The 15,537-nt window shown below is 40.2% G+C and overlaps 1 protein-coding gene across 1 annotated transcript in view; it reads right to left on the bottom strand.

Moving 5' to 3' along the window:
- The window catches only part of afdna (afadin, adherens junction formation factor a), a 102,258-nt gene that overhangs the window by 67,050 nt on the left and 19,671 nt on the right, over nt 1-15,537 (bottom strand). Inside the window, 4 exon segments of the mRNA XM_037751373.1 lie at nt 1,455-1,615; nt 1,838-1,995; nt 2,538-2,647; nt 2,777-2,972. Of these exon segments, the coding sequence (XP_037607301.1) occupies nt 1,455-1,615; nt 1,838-1,995; nt 2,538-2,647; nt 2,777-2,972 (625 nt within the window).

Raw genomic sequence — 15,537 nt, 5'->3', positions numbered from 1 at the left:
GCCAGGTTCAGCACTTTCTTATTGGGAGGCTACGGTAGCGGAAATTTAAGAGTTGTTATTTATATAACGGTCTACTTACTGCTTCAATCTCATCCATGTTTGTCACCATTTTGCTGTTGCTACTTTTCATTAATGTAGGCTATGTAGTAGGGCTGCACGATTATGGCCAAAATGATAATCACAATTATGTTTTTGATCAATACTGGAAACACGATTTTTCATCGGCTGCACGATTTTTAAAAAAATATCTAATTGTGATTATTTTGACTAATATTGCAGTTGTGATCATTTTTACATCAATATTCTCATTTGCATTGAACAACATGATTGTGATGTGATTTTTTGCGAGGATCTATATCAAACAAAGATGTTTTCTTAAATCTGTAAAATATGATGTTTAGGCCAGGACATCTCTGCAGCACCACAATATTAAATTTAAAATGGTATTTTTTACACACATTTCACCTTTAACAAATACTGCAATTTGAAGATTGCAATAGGCCATATTGCAATTTCGATACAATTTTGATTAATTGGGCAGCCCTAATTATTTATCATGATTATTCATTGATTTTAAAGACAAAATATTTTTATTGCACTTTCACATTTAATAAACAGAGCACTGCTTTCACTTCCATGTTGTGCTACATTCCTGCTAATTAACAATCTTTGCACTGAGTTCAGGTAAAGAAGAACCTCATTTTAAGCCTTCTCATTGCCATCTCATTGTGGGAAGCCAAAATCATGATCGCGATTAATATTGGATTAAATGTGCAACCCTAATATCTGGCTAGAGCGTTGACAGCCCTATTCTTTATCCCATCTATTAAGTTCTGATTGGTCAACTGCTTCTCCAACCCCTGGACGAGTGACAACAAATCTATTTGAACAAATCGACGAATGTGGGTGCTGATTCAGAGGTTTTAGAACCAGGCTGACGAGTTACATTTTTGCCTCATCTAACAAAATAATTTTACTCCTATTTGTCTCAGACTGCTTTAAGGGCTCTTTCGAATGTCTTGGCAGGCCATTACATGCCTTTTACTTATAAGTGCTGCAGAGATGGTTGTCCTTATAACAAGTTCACCAATCTCTGCAGAGAAAGTCTGGAGCTCTTACAAAGAAATCATCACGCTCTTCATTACTTCCTAGACTGAGAGGCCCGTCTTGCTCAGGTGCTGCATCTGGGCACGCAGCCAGCTGCAAGAAAAGTCTTGGTGGTTCAAAACTTCCTCTATTTCTTAATGAATTCCATTAAGCTCCAGGGAATGTTCCTTCCTACCTTTATCTGGATCTATGCCTCAACACTATTCTATCTCAGGGTCATACGGTAAACTTTGCATGATTGGCTGGTCAGAGCTCAAGCTGGGTTTGTGAGGAAATGGTCTGGATATACTAGTGTGTCATGTGTGTTTTAAAGGGGTCATTAGAAGCTCCACAAATAGTTTAAGTACCTGAGTCGGGCCTCCCATCGCTGCTCATGAACTCCTGCATGCGTTTCTCCAGTTTCTGCTGGCGTCTCCTCTTCATCACCACCTCTGGGTTGGAGATCGTCCTGGTGAAGCTGGTCTCCGGCATGTCCTTGTAAACCTCTGCTGCAAGCCGGTTATTTTCCCTTAAACACAAAACAAGAGAGACGAATGACGTGGGAGAAGAGAGAGAAAAAAAGAAGATAGATGGAGGAGCAGAAAGGTCATAGTTTAAATCACTAATTCTTTCCTGTTTCGGCGCCTTCTGTGCTTTTCTTGGCATTATAAAAAACAAGATCCTCTCTGAGGACTGAGAGGACGTAAGAGCAGGACAGTAAGATGGATGACTGTGAGCGTGTGCGTCTTACCCGTCCTCCCGGCCGAGCCCGTGCTCATCTCCATCGGGGATCCGGGCGAACTCCTTCTCCCTCTTCTTTTCCTTCTTCTTCTCCTTCTTGGACAAAGTCCTCTTGAAGTTCTGGATCACTCCATCCTTCTCCTTATCTGGACCATTACTCTGACTCTTCTGGTAGAGAGGGGAAGAAGAGTTAGTGAGGTGCTCTAAGAGATGACGAGGAGAAGCTTGCTTCAGTTTGTAATGACGTGCTAATTACTGAATAAATAAATGAATGAACTGAATGAGGAAAAGACAAAGTTACATCTGATCAAGTCAAGTGTGATGATGAGTTTAATTTAGTTTTAAACCTTATCTATTTACATCTACGCAAGTTAGTCATGTCTTATATTTAATAGAAAGCTTTTTGTATTATAAATTTGTATTATAAAAATATTTTTTTCAATAAAATAAATAATTTTCAATAAAACTTTATTGAATCTGTGCAGGAAATATCTCAATGTGGTGTCACAAGGTCTGTGTTTGTCTAATTATCCCAACATGTATCAAGATATGCTACATAAGCTATGTTGCCAGTAGCTGTATGTGCTTTAGGAGTTGTTCTTTTTAGGTGATGGATGCATGAATGAATGAATGAATGAGTCAGCTCACTAGTAAACCGACTGGTTAACAGTCAAACAGGTTAACAGAAAACAACAGAGAGAGCAGCCGACCTTGGGAAGGATGTCGTTCTCGTTCTTCAGGACAAAGCGTCCTTCTCTGTCGTCTTTGTTCCAGTTCAGCTGAACAACAAGAGGCTTCTCGTCCAGGTCCAGCTGACGCTCTTCTAACAAAAACACACAGACACACCAGTTCATCTAAGAGTCAACTACTTCAAATTATCACTATTCCTAACATTGAAACATTAAATTGTTAAGATCTCCCCTCCTTATCCCCTCTCTATGAGACTCACCGCCACTGACATGGACCTCATACAGGGAGTATTTTGGCGAGGAGAGCATCCTCATGTCTGGTCTGAACTTCTCCGCTAACGTCTCGATGACGTCCTGCGTTGTCGCTGTGCTGGACACTCTGATGCACTTCGTGGCAAAGTTACCGGCAACCCGGTCCTGGAAGTAGAACCGCATCACGCCATGGAACTCCAAGTCCTGTTCGAAAAGACAGAGAGTCAGTTTGTTAATGTTTACATGCAAACTTTAACCCATTTACTGTGAATATGTTTGGCATTAAAGACAGTTTATTCATATCAAGCCAACTGATTCAGATGCTCCCTGTTCATTATTTTTACATTATGAAAAACTGAAAGCAGTTGTTATCAATGCAGGACTGAGCGGTCACGTGACTGTTCAGCAGCCTTGACTGTCACGGGAGGAAAGCAGCACCACTGGCTGAGAGCCAGAAAGTGCAGTGTGTCAGCAGGTTGTGTGACGACAGGAAAAGAGGGTTGTTTCGTCATTCGCTGTCAGACTACATACAACAACTTTTGTGCACACTTTGATAACACTATTTCCTAAAAAGTTTATGGATAGAACTCTGTATTTGGTGTTTCTTATAGGGAAAATATTAAATTAATACACTTTCAATTAATTACTTTAATTTACTTAGGTTTAAATGCAGCTTTTGAATCACGAAAATTCCTGTTATCCCGTAATTAGTACCAAATGACAGTTCTTTCCAGGAAACTTCCTAACTTCTTAGCCCAGAAAAACACTAGGGCTGCAACTAACGATTATGTTCATTGTCAATTCATTTGTTGATTATTTTCTTGATTAATCTATTAGTTGTTTGGTTTATAAATGTCAGGAAATGGTGAAAAATGTCAATCAGTGTTTCCCAGAGCCCAAGATGACTCAAATGTCTTGTTTTGTCTACAACTCAAAGATAATCAGTTTACTGTCATAGAGGGGTAAAGAAACCGATAAATATTCACATTTAAGAAGCTGGAATCAGAGAATTTAGACCACCTTTTTTAAAATCACTCATACCGATTAATCCATTATCAAAATAGTTAGCGATTAAACAATTAGTTAACAAACTAATCAATTAATCATTGCAGCTCTAAAGCCACTGACACACCAAGCTGAGAGTCTGTCGGCCTAGTTTTTGCATCGTTTCCCGCACCCTCGGCTCTAGTCTGCCCGTCTCAGAGTCTTTTCGGCCGATGCAGCATGTTGAATCGGCGGCCCGTCAGTTAGAGAAATCACTCTGATTGGCTCTTCAGCTTAAACGAATCAGTGCACGAGAAGAGAAACGGCAGTGAGGAATGCAAGCCAACGAGTAAAGTCTAGAGGATAAACACAGAGGAGGACTCTTCTCATTTTTCATCTTCATCTCATCTGATCATTCCAATACACAAATATTTTCACAGCGACATGGCCATCTGGAATGAAGCTAAGTGGTGAGTGAGAGTGGTGTGAAAATGGTCGGCAGACGCCACTTTGTTTCATGTGCGTATCATAACAATGGCTTGAATATTCGCTGTCCTCAGTCTTCCGGTTTCCTTTTTGAATGATGAATACAGACTACCGCAACCTGCTGGTGTTGCGAGTTATTTCCTCTCACGCAGGTGCAGAACGTACGTTGGCTGTAGTCTTTGCGGTGTGTTCGAGCGCAACTTTTTTGGCTAAGAAGAAAGCAACGTTTTCATTGCCGCAAGATCTTTGATGTCAGCTTGGTGTGTCTGGGTCTTAAAATAAAGGGTTACCATTTAATGTGTTTTAGCCTTCTTATCCATTTTATCCAACGGTGCTGATCTTAGGAAACCACTCTCTCTCTCTCTTACACACACACAATACACAGGCTCAAACACAGCCAGCGCCAATGCTGGATGTGAAAGCAGCAGGCTGAAATAGACACCCGGGGCTATCTCCACTGTACGCATATGTAGGTGCAAATTTATTGCCTACATGTTGACATTTCCCTCTGCAAAGAATCTACTGTAGAACAAGAATGTCTTAAAAATATACACACCCAGCCAGTCCTGATATACTCGTATGTAACACAGTGCTGACACAGCATGTGTGTGTGTGCATTCGTTAAGGTTCAGCCGTGAAAATGGACTCATATTTCAATGTAACTGCCATTAAAATGGTTTTAGAAAGCCTTAGATCTCAGAGAGAGCTTGTAGGCATTAAAAAGCTAGTATGTGCTCGAAATTAATAGAGGACTCCAACTCGCTCTCAGCAAAAAACAAAACTAAAGCAGGACAGAAATAGTCTATATATTACTATATCCCAATACATAGTATGTCAAATGCAGTATGCCGAAAATACCAAGATGTTCTATGCAAGCCAGCATGCTTTTCTGGCTATTCTGACCCACAATCCTCTCTGCAGCGGATATATGAGCAAGAGGGTCAAAATTCAAGGTGGTGCAATGTTATAACAAAGGAGTATGTCCCAATTGTATGCATACTGCATGCAAGAGTATGTACTTTAAGGGCAGCTGCAGTAAATGTAAAAAGAAAAAAGTATGCGCACCCTGTGACTGTAACTGATGGTTCTGTGATACTGTGTTCTAACTGGATGCGAGCGTCCGACTATTTCAGGCCTGACTTACTTTCTCTCATTTTTTTTCTATTGAGCTAGATTAAAAAAAACACGCAAATGGCAAACAAGAGCGGATCAAAACGAGGCTTCGTACTGAAATACTGTAGTGACGGCCCACATTTCCATAGTTGTCACTTTTGGGCTGTTTGTTTGTGTTTTGTTTTAACATTCGTGAGGTGGCTGTTACATTTCTCGACACCAGGTAGCTCGTAATATTTTTTCTCTAGTGAACGTTATAGCGTTTAAGTGTCAATGCTTGTGCTTAAAGTAGCAATAATCAAGTCAATATCCTCATCTACATCCAGGACAATTGACTCGGTTTTCACCCACTGTCGGCGGCACTGACGGCTTATTTTATCTAAACTAATCAGCTGTTCCTCGTCCATGCTGCGTCGCTCTCAATGTGACTGACAGAATGTGAACAGAGTGTGCAACAAAATCTCAGCTCATGGCCAGTTAGGACACTCCAATAGAAAACAATGTAATCAAGTTGATTTTCTCGCTGACACTCGCTCATGTCGCATCCAGTTAGGACACAGTGTTTGGTTTTCCTGAAGAAAATTGTGCACTATTCCTTTTAAGTTCTAAGGTTTTAAATGCATAAAAATGTCTTCTTATTCGTTCATATTCATGATGTTAACGGAGGACGTTGTGCCTCTAAAAGTGGCTGCGGGAAGGAAAACCCTGACTGTGGTTCTTCTACAACGTAGGTATCTCTCCTGTCAGGATGCCAACAAAACAATTTTGAATTTTAAAGCGAGTCCTTGCCAGCATTTCATCAGGGTAGACAACCGGCCAAACGACTTTTAAGGTGACGGATCGAATGTGTGTGCGAGCGGGGTGATTTGAGGCAAAGGTTTAAACTGGATTTAACTAGACTGTTAAAGTCTGTTTGTGGCCTCTCTCTCACACAAGAGAAAGATGGTAAGAGGATGTGAAGACTGAACTCATAAATGTGGATAGAAAGCATAAGAAAGAAAAGAGGGAGAAAACTGCTGATGCAAATGTTTTCTTCTTCTTTTTTCTTAACATGAAAGACAAAACTTTCTTCTCTCTCTCCATCTCTTTCTCACCCGTTACCTCCCTCCTCTTTCTCCCACTTCCCATGTCTGATAGGGACACAGTCAGGCAGAGTAGAAACACTGAGCATAGTTTCGATAGACAAGGGTGGAGTCGGGAATGTGTGTGTGTGAGTGTGTTGTGATTTACTGCTGGAATGTGGGTCATTGAGGGTTGCCGTTGTCAAGCTTGCGTAACCGTTGGTAACTGTTACTGTGGAGACAGTAGTCCACTTGGGTTCAAACAAAGCCCAGCTAAGAGGCAGCAGTGGATAATTAACACACTGCCCAGTACAACCACGGCCTTTTAGCCACTGGGAATGGACAAGTACAACCTCATGTAGTTCAAGTCCAGGGCAACAGTCCTACTCCCCCATTCCTCCAGGAGATGGAGTCCGACAGACACATGCCTCCAGGTTATTGTCCATACCACACCCCCGTGTTCAAGGCAATAGTCCAGCCTTAAGGCCTTTACACACCGGGGGCGTGACGAATAAACAACACTAAAATACAAACTGCATATATTATATGTCTAGGGATTTTATTGTGAAAGGTAATAAGGAGTGGATCTGGTCTGCGTTGCCTTTGTCAAGGTTAAAAGGAGTAATAAAGTTTAACGTCTTGGTTTGGACTACGGAGCCTCCGAGTTTATATAAATATAAGCATAGGTGCAACTCAACCCGTTCTGCACAATGTGATTGGTTGATGCCTTTAATCGCAGTGCGAAAGCTCAGAAAAAACAACCTTGTTCCAGAAAATAAATTGCGTCGTTTTTTCACCGGGTAATATTTTCGTTCTGTGTGAAAGTATTCATGACTATAACAACAGTTCGAGAAAATATATTGACGTGTGAATTAATTGTATCATACACGGACATCGAGGATCAATATTAACCTCTCTAAAAACTGGTGTGGCCATTTTCAAAAGGGGTCTCTTGACCTCTGACCTCAAGATATGTGAATGAAAACTCTGAGAAGAACAGAGTGAAAACTGTATCTTATAAGATAAAACAGATGTTGACAAGCTGCATAATATATAGCAATATATCTTATCGCAATACTCAGCATAATGCAAAATGTTTAATATCACAAGAAGATCATATCATCACTTAAGTATGGTGATAGTATCGTATTGTGGGGCTTCTGGGGATTCCCACATCCATGACTACAACATGTTATTTATTTGTGTGGCCTTTTGCCAACACTCTCTATACTCATAAAATAATACATCACTATTTAACCTTTCAACTATATTCTGACTACACTGAATACGTCAAACCTCTCAGTCTATGCCAGCATCATGATAATGTCATCTGACAAGGCTGCTTGGGTGAATCATTCTGTGGTCTTGAATAAGTATGGCTAGTTTATGTATTAACAATTAACTACAAGAACCATGAGGACTCCATGGCTTATCTGGATGACTGCCACACAGACAAAACGTAATGTGATTGTGAAGGGTGTGACTTTAAAGCTATATGTACAATAATGCAGTGAATGGCACATACTGTGTTGGGGCTTGCACAATTTGCAAAATTGATGTTGGCTTCATTTCACAAACGAAAAATAGGGAAAAATCTTAATTTTTCATTTGAAAAAGGTACAAGAAAAGGGAAACAGGACAAATTAATTTTAAAAGGGCACAAGCTTGACCTCGGACATCATGTTCAGCATGTTTAATTAAAGCTTATATGAGCGTGTCAGATAAATGCTCAAAATTGCAAAATGCAAAAATGCGATGGGGCAAAAAACAAGAACAAACTGTTCAGTTTATCCTTTCTGCAGCTTTCATTCTAATAATCTCTAACAGCTTTTTTTTCATTCTGCAAACAGCGCACGAGCTGACAGGAAATGCTAATGCAGCGGTATGTCACCAAACACAACAGTAGCCTGGATAAGACCTGCTACACACTGTCTGTCAAACACACACACACACACATATTTCCAGTCAAGATGAGGAACAGCGGGATCATCAACTGAGGTTTGGGGAAGTCTTTGAAGTTGGACTACTTCTGTCACTGTGGGAATGGGTTCATATGATGGGTAACATGTAGTGCATGCACACACCTCTGCCTCTAACTCCAAGGCTAATTAACTAATGTGTAATTCCTGTGTGTATTAGACCTATATGGTACTGTAGTAATACTGAGTGTGTGGTGTAATCCTCCTTCCTCTCTGGCTGCTAGGCATCAGCAAAGGAATTCACACACACTCACTCACAAGATATGTGAGTGATACCTGTGACAGGACTATTTATGACACACACAAAGTAGGGCACACTGTAGATAGCTGTTATCATGTTAGATAAAAACCTGATGGGAGACCGGGGAGGGAGTGTGTGTTTCTTTAAGTGCATGCGTTCAAGTTGGTGGGTGACACACTGTATATATTAGCGGTAAACCAATTATCCGTTTACCGATATTTATTGGTCAGTAGTGACGTCTGCCAATGCAAGTTTCAGTGATTTACTGTTTGGGAAAAGAAATGCATTTAATCCCGGACAGTCAGGGAATCAGCCAGGCCGATATATATCAGCTGGTGTTCGCTTAAAGGGACTGTGTGTACGTTTTTACACGTAAACTGTTTAATCGTTTTTATTGCCAATCAGGTTTGTCAACAAACCTAAAAAAATAGACCTTCCGCAACTTTATATTAATACATCTTTAAAGATATTATAACAGTTATTGGGATTTTAAATACTAAATAACTTGCATTGGAAATCCCATATCGTTTCATCCTTAGCAGATACTTCCCACGTTCCCTTTTATGGTCTCAAAAACCCTTTCATCTAGCACATGTCATTTTCTCTCACACTAAACCTCTCGCACACAAACAGCTCATCCGTAACAGTGCATGTGAATGTGAGTGTAGAGAAAGCACGCTGCATGAGAGATAACCCTGACTTCAAACTCCACCCATCATGCTCTCTAACTAACACCTCAAGAGTCAAAGGTCTCCCAGAGGAGAGGTCGAAGGTCACGTCTGTGTTCGTATGAGAAAGTGAGTCGATTTCACTCTCTGGCTGTAAAGAACAGATCCCACCTGGTGTCTGTCTCTCATATGTGTGTGTGTGTTTCGGGGCAGTGGATTAAACTTTAAAGAGGACTTTATCTGCTTGTAAACCAGCAAGTTCACTTCAGACCGGAGTGAATTTGCGGTAACAATGCAATTCAAATCTGAAAGTAAAAAATGTTTACTCTCATTATCACCTCTCCCTGGGTTTTAACTGAGTAATTTCACACCTCTTAACAGTGGAGTGTAAATAGACACAGGAAGGAACTGGAAATAGTATTCACCGCTACCATTCAGAAACTGTCACATTAATCACTTTGGTGATAATGTACACACATACTGCATTACACTACTAGAATTACTTCAGCATTCATCCTTCTTATTGACTGAACAAAGAAATACAAGAGCACAGTAACATTATTACACTTGAGTAATAAATATACAGTGGAAACCTCTTATAGGGATCAAAAAGCTTGGGACAGAATCATTCCTATAGAAACGCTGTTTAAATAATTCACTTATGGAAATCAAATAGTCCGCTTATTGTGTTCATTTTAGGTATTTTCATACATGACAACATGTGGGGGGAAAAAGATATATTTTATTTTTATATCAGCCATTGATAGCCTACAATTTTTTTATTTAGAAATGCACTGAAACCACCGCCAATCTTATTTCCATATATGTATTTTGTATAGGTGAATCGATTATAAATATCAACAGACAAACAACACAATTGGAAAACACTTCTTAAAGCCTCTGATGCAACAGCAAAGTGCACACGGAACGAAAGACGAACATGAGAAATGCTGTAACACAACATGCCGATAGGTAGACATAGACATGTTCTGAGCTCAGAGTTTCTCCTCAGGCAGAATTGTTTCTCTTGTGTGCACATGAAGCTTAAATAAATATTCTCTTTTTTTCAGGCGAGCAGTTGTTTCTCCCAGACGTTTACCTCACTCACATAGATACCTGGACTCAACATTCATAGACAGTCTGTTACTGGATTACAGCTTCTGTATTAAAGTGATATAATACTCAGTGAATCACAGTGTATATATTGTGATGGATTACATTTTCCTGAAACTCAATAGAATAACTATTCATGGATAAAACAACCAGACGGGAGTGTCTGTTTTTCTTTGGCTTATCTAGTTACTACCTGACACAGATCAAGACACTTATAATACAATCAGAAGAATCTCTGACAGTCGAGAAAAGTACATCACCTCACACAGTGTATATAGTCATATTTCCCATCCTTATGTACAGTACAGTGGAAACCGCTTCACAGAGCGATCACATCTGTCCTGGTCAAATTGATCACTATCAAGTACCCAAGTATCGTGATAGTATCGAAACAGGAGATAGGTGTAACGTCCCAGCCCCAATATAAGAGAATGGTCTATTTATAGTTCACTGACTGACATACTTCCAGTGTTTGACTGAAATCACTCTTTTTGAACTGAACAACCACAAACAACTAAATTCTCCTGATTTACAAACTTAATTTAACCTTGATATAATCACAATCTCAAACCCTGCTTATAGGCTGACCAGAGCACTTCATCACATACAGTTATCACTTCACAGTTATCAGTCACCGTCTCCACACTCTCCATCATGTCTTTTATCACTCTCCCACATCTCCTTTTCACTCTCCGTCTTACAAGTAAAAGCAGCAAGCCTCCAAAGCCGTTTTTAAATCCGTGCTGCACACACACACAGCTTGGTATGTGTGTGAGAGGGTAAGGGGGGGTACTGGGTAGGGGGTTATCAGGTGTTCAGGAAACTAACCAGAGCTCCATTTCCGAGAAGGTAAACCACTTCTGGCCTCCAGTATGACGCTTCTGTGCTGAGACATAGCTGCATGTCTGAGTGGGTTCAGGTACAAAAGTAAGATACTACTCAGTATTTTTAATACGGTGTACACAACTGGGCTGGACAATAATTCAATAAGCTTGTTTACGGTCTTTCAATACTGTGATAAATCAATTTGTACACACACAAGTCTACTAGAAGCAAACACTAAGATCTAACTGAGCTCTGAAACAAACTCATTTATATAATTTATACAAACTTTCTCAATCAAGTACTGTTGCTAAGAATAAAATGTGTTATGTGCTTTAATTATATCTTAATTCTGATGTGGCTTTAAATACATGTGCTATATGTGCAGAGCCTGAATAGTCCATGCCTGCTGTGTACATAATGGAATCAAATTGGATTGCTTTTTGTAGGTTACAGATTTAATAACACTGTGTTTCTGCTCCTGCAGAGAAGAAAAATATAGTAATTAAAATGTTCCTGAAATACCAGTATTATGTAGCCCTCCTCTGACAAACACGTCATGTAAATATTTGGCTTTTGGGGGACATTTTTTGCATTTACTGGACAGTTGATGTTATAGAAATTGACAGGAAATTGAGGGATAGAGAGATACAGCTGGAATCAACCATGGATGTTAACCACTAGGCCTCTAGGAATCCCCAACAAACATTCACTTTAACCTCAAATGTAACCTGGTTACAACCTGAAGGACTCAACAACTAATGGTGCGATCAGCTATCCAGCTGATCACACCATTAGTTTCCACCTGGGCAACTTTTTACCACCTTTTGCATAAAAGATGGTTAAGTCTTATATGTTAGATAATATGAGCTGGACTTAGAAACACCACGGGTTCTTCATTACACATCTGCAACAGTAAGAAGGGGCCACTTTCTGCAGGCTTCAAGTTCTCTAAAAATCTTAATTTAGTGGGGATAATGCTCACTGGGATGGGATGGGATGGACAATGAAAACAATTAAAGGCAGTAAAATGTTTTCTATCACATAGTCACGGCCCTCTGGCTCTTGAATAATCCCCCAATCTCATGACTTTTTGAATCTAGTTTTGGACAGCTTTTCTCTTTTCAGCAGGAAATTGGAAATATAATTTATCAGTTGAATTGTTTAAATGAGGCATTGCCATCCCAAGCACCAGTTGTTCTGGGCAATGTTTGGCCCAGCTTAAAGCTAAGCAAGTGGTTTGCTTGATACTAAAACAACAGCTCTATTTCCCACACTTAAAAAGGGAGAGTGTGTAGGATTTGGTAACTTCTAGCGGTGTGGTTTCAGATTGCAACCAACTAAATACCCCTCCGCTCACTCCTCCCTTTCCAAGTCTGCGGTAACGTGAACAGCCGAGTGTAAAACCCTGGTAAAGCAGTTTGCCTCGCTCAGACGTCATCCTTACCATAATAACACTACTTTAGGAGTAACGGATGTCAGGCGGCGGCTGGCGGTACCACTGTTTTGCACTCTGCGGTCCAAGTTACCACAGTTTCACAAGCGTGTCGGAGAACTACGGTGGCCTTCAGGTAACGTAAAAACATGAAAGGCTCTCTCTAGAGCCAGAGTTTGGTCTGTCCGTTCTGGGCTACTGTAGAAACATGGTGGAGCACCATGGTGGACTCCGTGAAGAGGACCCACTCCCTATGTAGATATGAAGGGCTCATTTTAAGCAAACGAAAACACAACGATTCTTAAACTCTTCAGGTGATTATACACTAATGAAAACATAGTTATGAATATTATATTCCAGTTCAACTAATATATCCCCCGAAATGTTACACACTGTTCCTTTAAGTGTAAATAATGAAAGTTTTTCATTAGTGTGATTTCTCTTGCACTGACACTGCAGTCCTGTGTTTGATTAAAGACAAATACTGGCAAACCAAAAAAAAAGGTTAAACCCTAATTTCCATGGAGACACTGAATACTTGAATTTTGTTTTTGGCATTGAAAAGATGAATTTAAGGAGAGGGGCTTTCTGGATGATGGCTGTTTGAAAATGAGAATAGATTCCAGCTGCTGTGCGTCATGTTAGTCTCCTCCACACACACAGACGAACATGAGCCTAATAAAATGAACCGAGTTCCTGTGTCAATATTGTTGCAGCCCCACCTGCAGTAACATGGGGGGATTCCTCCCTAAGCCTGTGTCTAAGGTCAGCTGGACCGAGGTTTTAACTCAGATGTGGGGAGGGGAAACTCATCCCACATCAGATCCCAGCAGAGGCATTTCAAAGACACACCGACAGAAGGAGGAAAAGAAAGCAAAGGAGGAGACAAAGAATCCCATCACATGAAGCAGGAGAATTACTTTACCTCTTGCTTTAAATAGCCAAAGGATGCCAGGCTTACAGTATCAAATATCTCGGTGGTACTTGCGATAGCAGATGTATCATCAGAAACTCAAGTCCACCTCCTGTCTTACTTTGTGTTTTAGATTTTAAAAGGGTTGATGTTGATATAGCTATTTATAATAAAGAAAATAAGAAAATGTACAAAATATTAATGATGTAAAATCAGGGTTGCGCGATGCAGTTTGTAGTGGCAACTCTGTTCTGCTTTCATCTAAGCACACACATGCTGTGCAAAGAAAAATCATTACTGTGTGATGAAGTTATGAGGCCTCAGGGCATTTTATGCAAACGCTGACCTTGAGAATCCTTGTTGGATTTTAACAAGACTGTTTTCTAAGGGTCTGCAGATATCCTGAACCACACATGAACAACTTTTTGAACAGCAGTACAGCTTGTTCACCGAAAAATTATGACGCTTTTTTTGCTGTGTAATATTCACGTTCTGTGTGAATGTACTAAAAAACAAGAAGAAAAAAAATGCCGCAGATGTGTAACGTCCTTAAAACACATAAAAAATGATCTATTTTTCCATTTTGAAAAGGCAAATGAAGAAAGTCCAACACTTTGCCGACCAATCGTGTAACTTCACTCATTCAGTCAGTCAGTCACTCAGTCTCAGACTTTTGTGATTGTAGGGCTAGCCCTCTGCGGTCCAGCCAGTTCAAGGCAGTGAGGTACACAGATTTTAAATTTGTGAATAAGAGAGCACTGTTATCAAATTGGTAGCAAATACCCTGAACTGAGGTATTGGAATAAACATCAGTCAAGAAAAAGCCTAACCTAACTACTGAACATGCTTTTCAATACTTTATCAGTGACAAATAAATTAAGCTGGGACATTTGGAAACATTTAGTATTAAACTAAAGATGGTTGGAAGATAAACAGCAATTTTTTTCACCGGCTCCTTTGCTACAAGATGTGAGTCAAATGTTCTCATGTCATGAATCACTTAACAGACCCATATCAGAGCACAGACGGGCATCATTTGATCAGTTATTGTCAGAGGAACAGATGGAGGAAACCTTGAATTGTTGTTGATTTATTGCTGACCTTTCTAACCGTTTATGGGGAGATACACACAGTTAAAAATGAAACCAACAATCATACCATAGCCACTCACATCCTACAGAGACTCTTTGACCAAAGAAAGAAGCCAAATATTGAAATATTACAACAAAGCAGTCCTGTCTTATAATTGCATCTTAAAAGTTAGCACTGAATATGGTGACCGTACCAATCTGGAATGACTGTTTCACTGAATTTCCTGCAGAACAAAAACAACCTGAATCACCAGGAAAAACAAAGGGAGGCAGCGGCTCCTGTTGTGCTCAATGAATGAAATGACTAAATGCACACATTTCCTCTGTGGCTGCAAAGAAAAGCCTCTTTGTTTTCAGGTGAGTTTCTGCTTCGGTATCGAGCCATCCAGCCTCCACCTCCCCCCTTCCATCCAGCTCACCCTGTCACCCTGACAGAGCAAAGCATTGTGGGGAGGTATGGTATAAATCGTCTGGACCCAGTGGTGACGCCTGGCCACAAATCAGACCTGCTCAATGCCCCAACGCTTCCATAAGCAACCCACAAGGATCAAGGCTGGCAGGTAAATGTGTGTGTGAGGTAACTGCCTACCACAAGGCCGTTAAAGAGCTGATGAGGTTGTGTCCTGTCTTACGCCCTCATTCATTTCAACACACACACATACAGAGTAAACCCCACAGGTGATATGAGACATGATGTATAGCCGACATGGCTGCCAACTTCACTAAGAGTGTCGTTTAACATGTTTCAGTACCTCAAAACATGTCATCTTAGACACAACTTGTCTTCTGTAAATGTGACCATTCTGAAGTCATATAATCTCTAGAATATTCAAATGATGTACTGTGTTTTAGGGATGGGAATC

The sequence above is a fragment of the Sebastes umbrosus genome, chromosome 18 (assembly GCF_015220745.1).
Source record: "Sebastes umbrosus isolate fSebUmb1 chromosome 18, fSebUmb1.pri, whole genome shotgun sequence".
Taxonomy (NCBI): domain Eukaryota; kingdom Metazoa; phylum Chordata; class Actinopteri; order Perciformes; family Sebastidae; genus Sebastes; species Sebastes umbrosus.
Note: the sequence above shows the minus strand (reverse complement) of the source record. Positions and strands in the feature narration are given on the sequence as shown.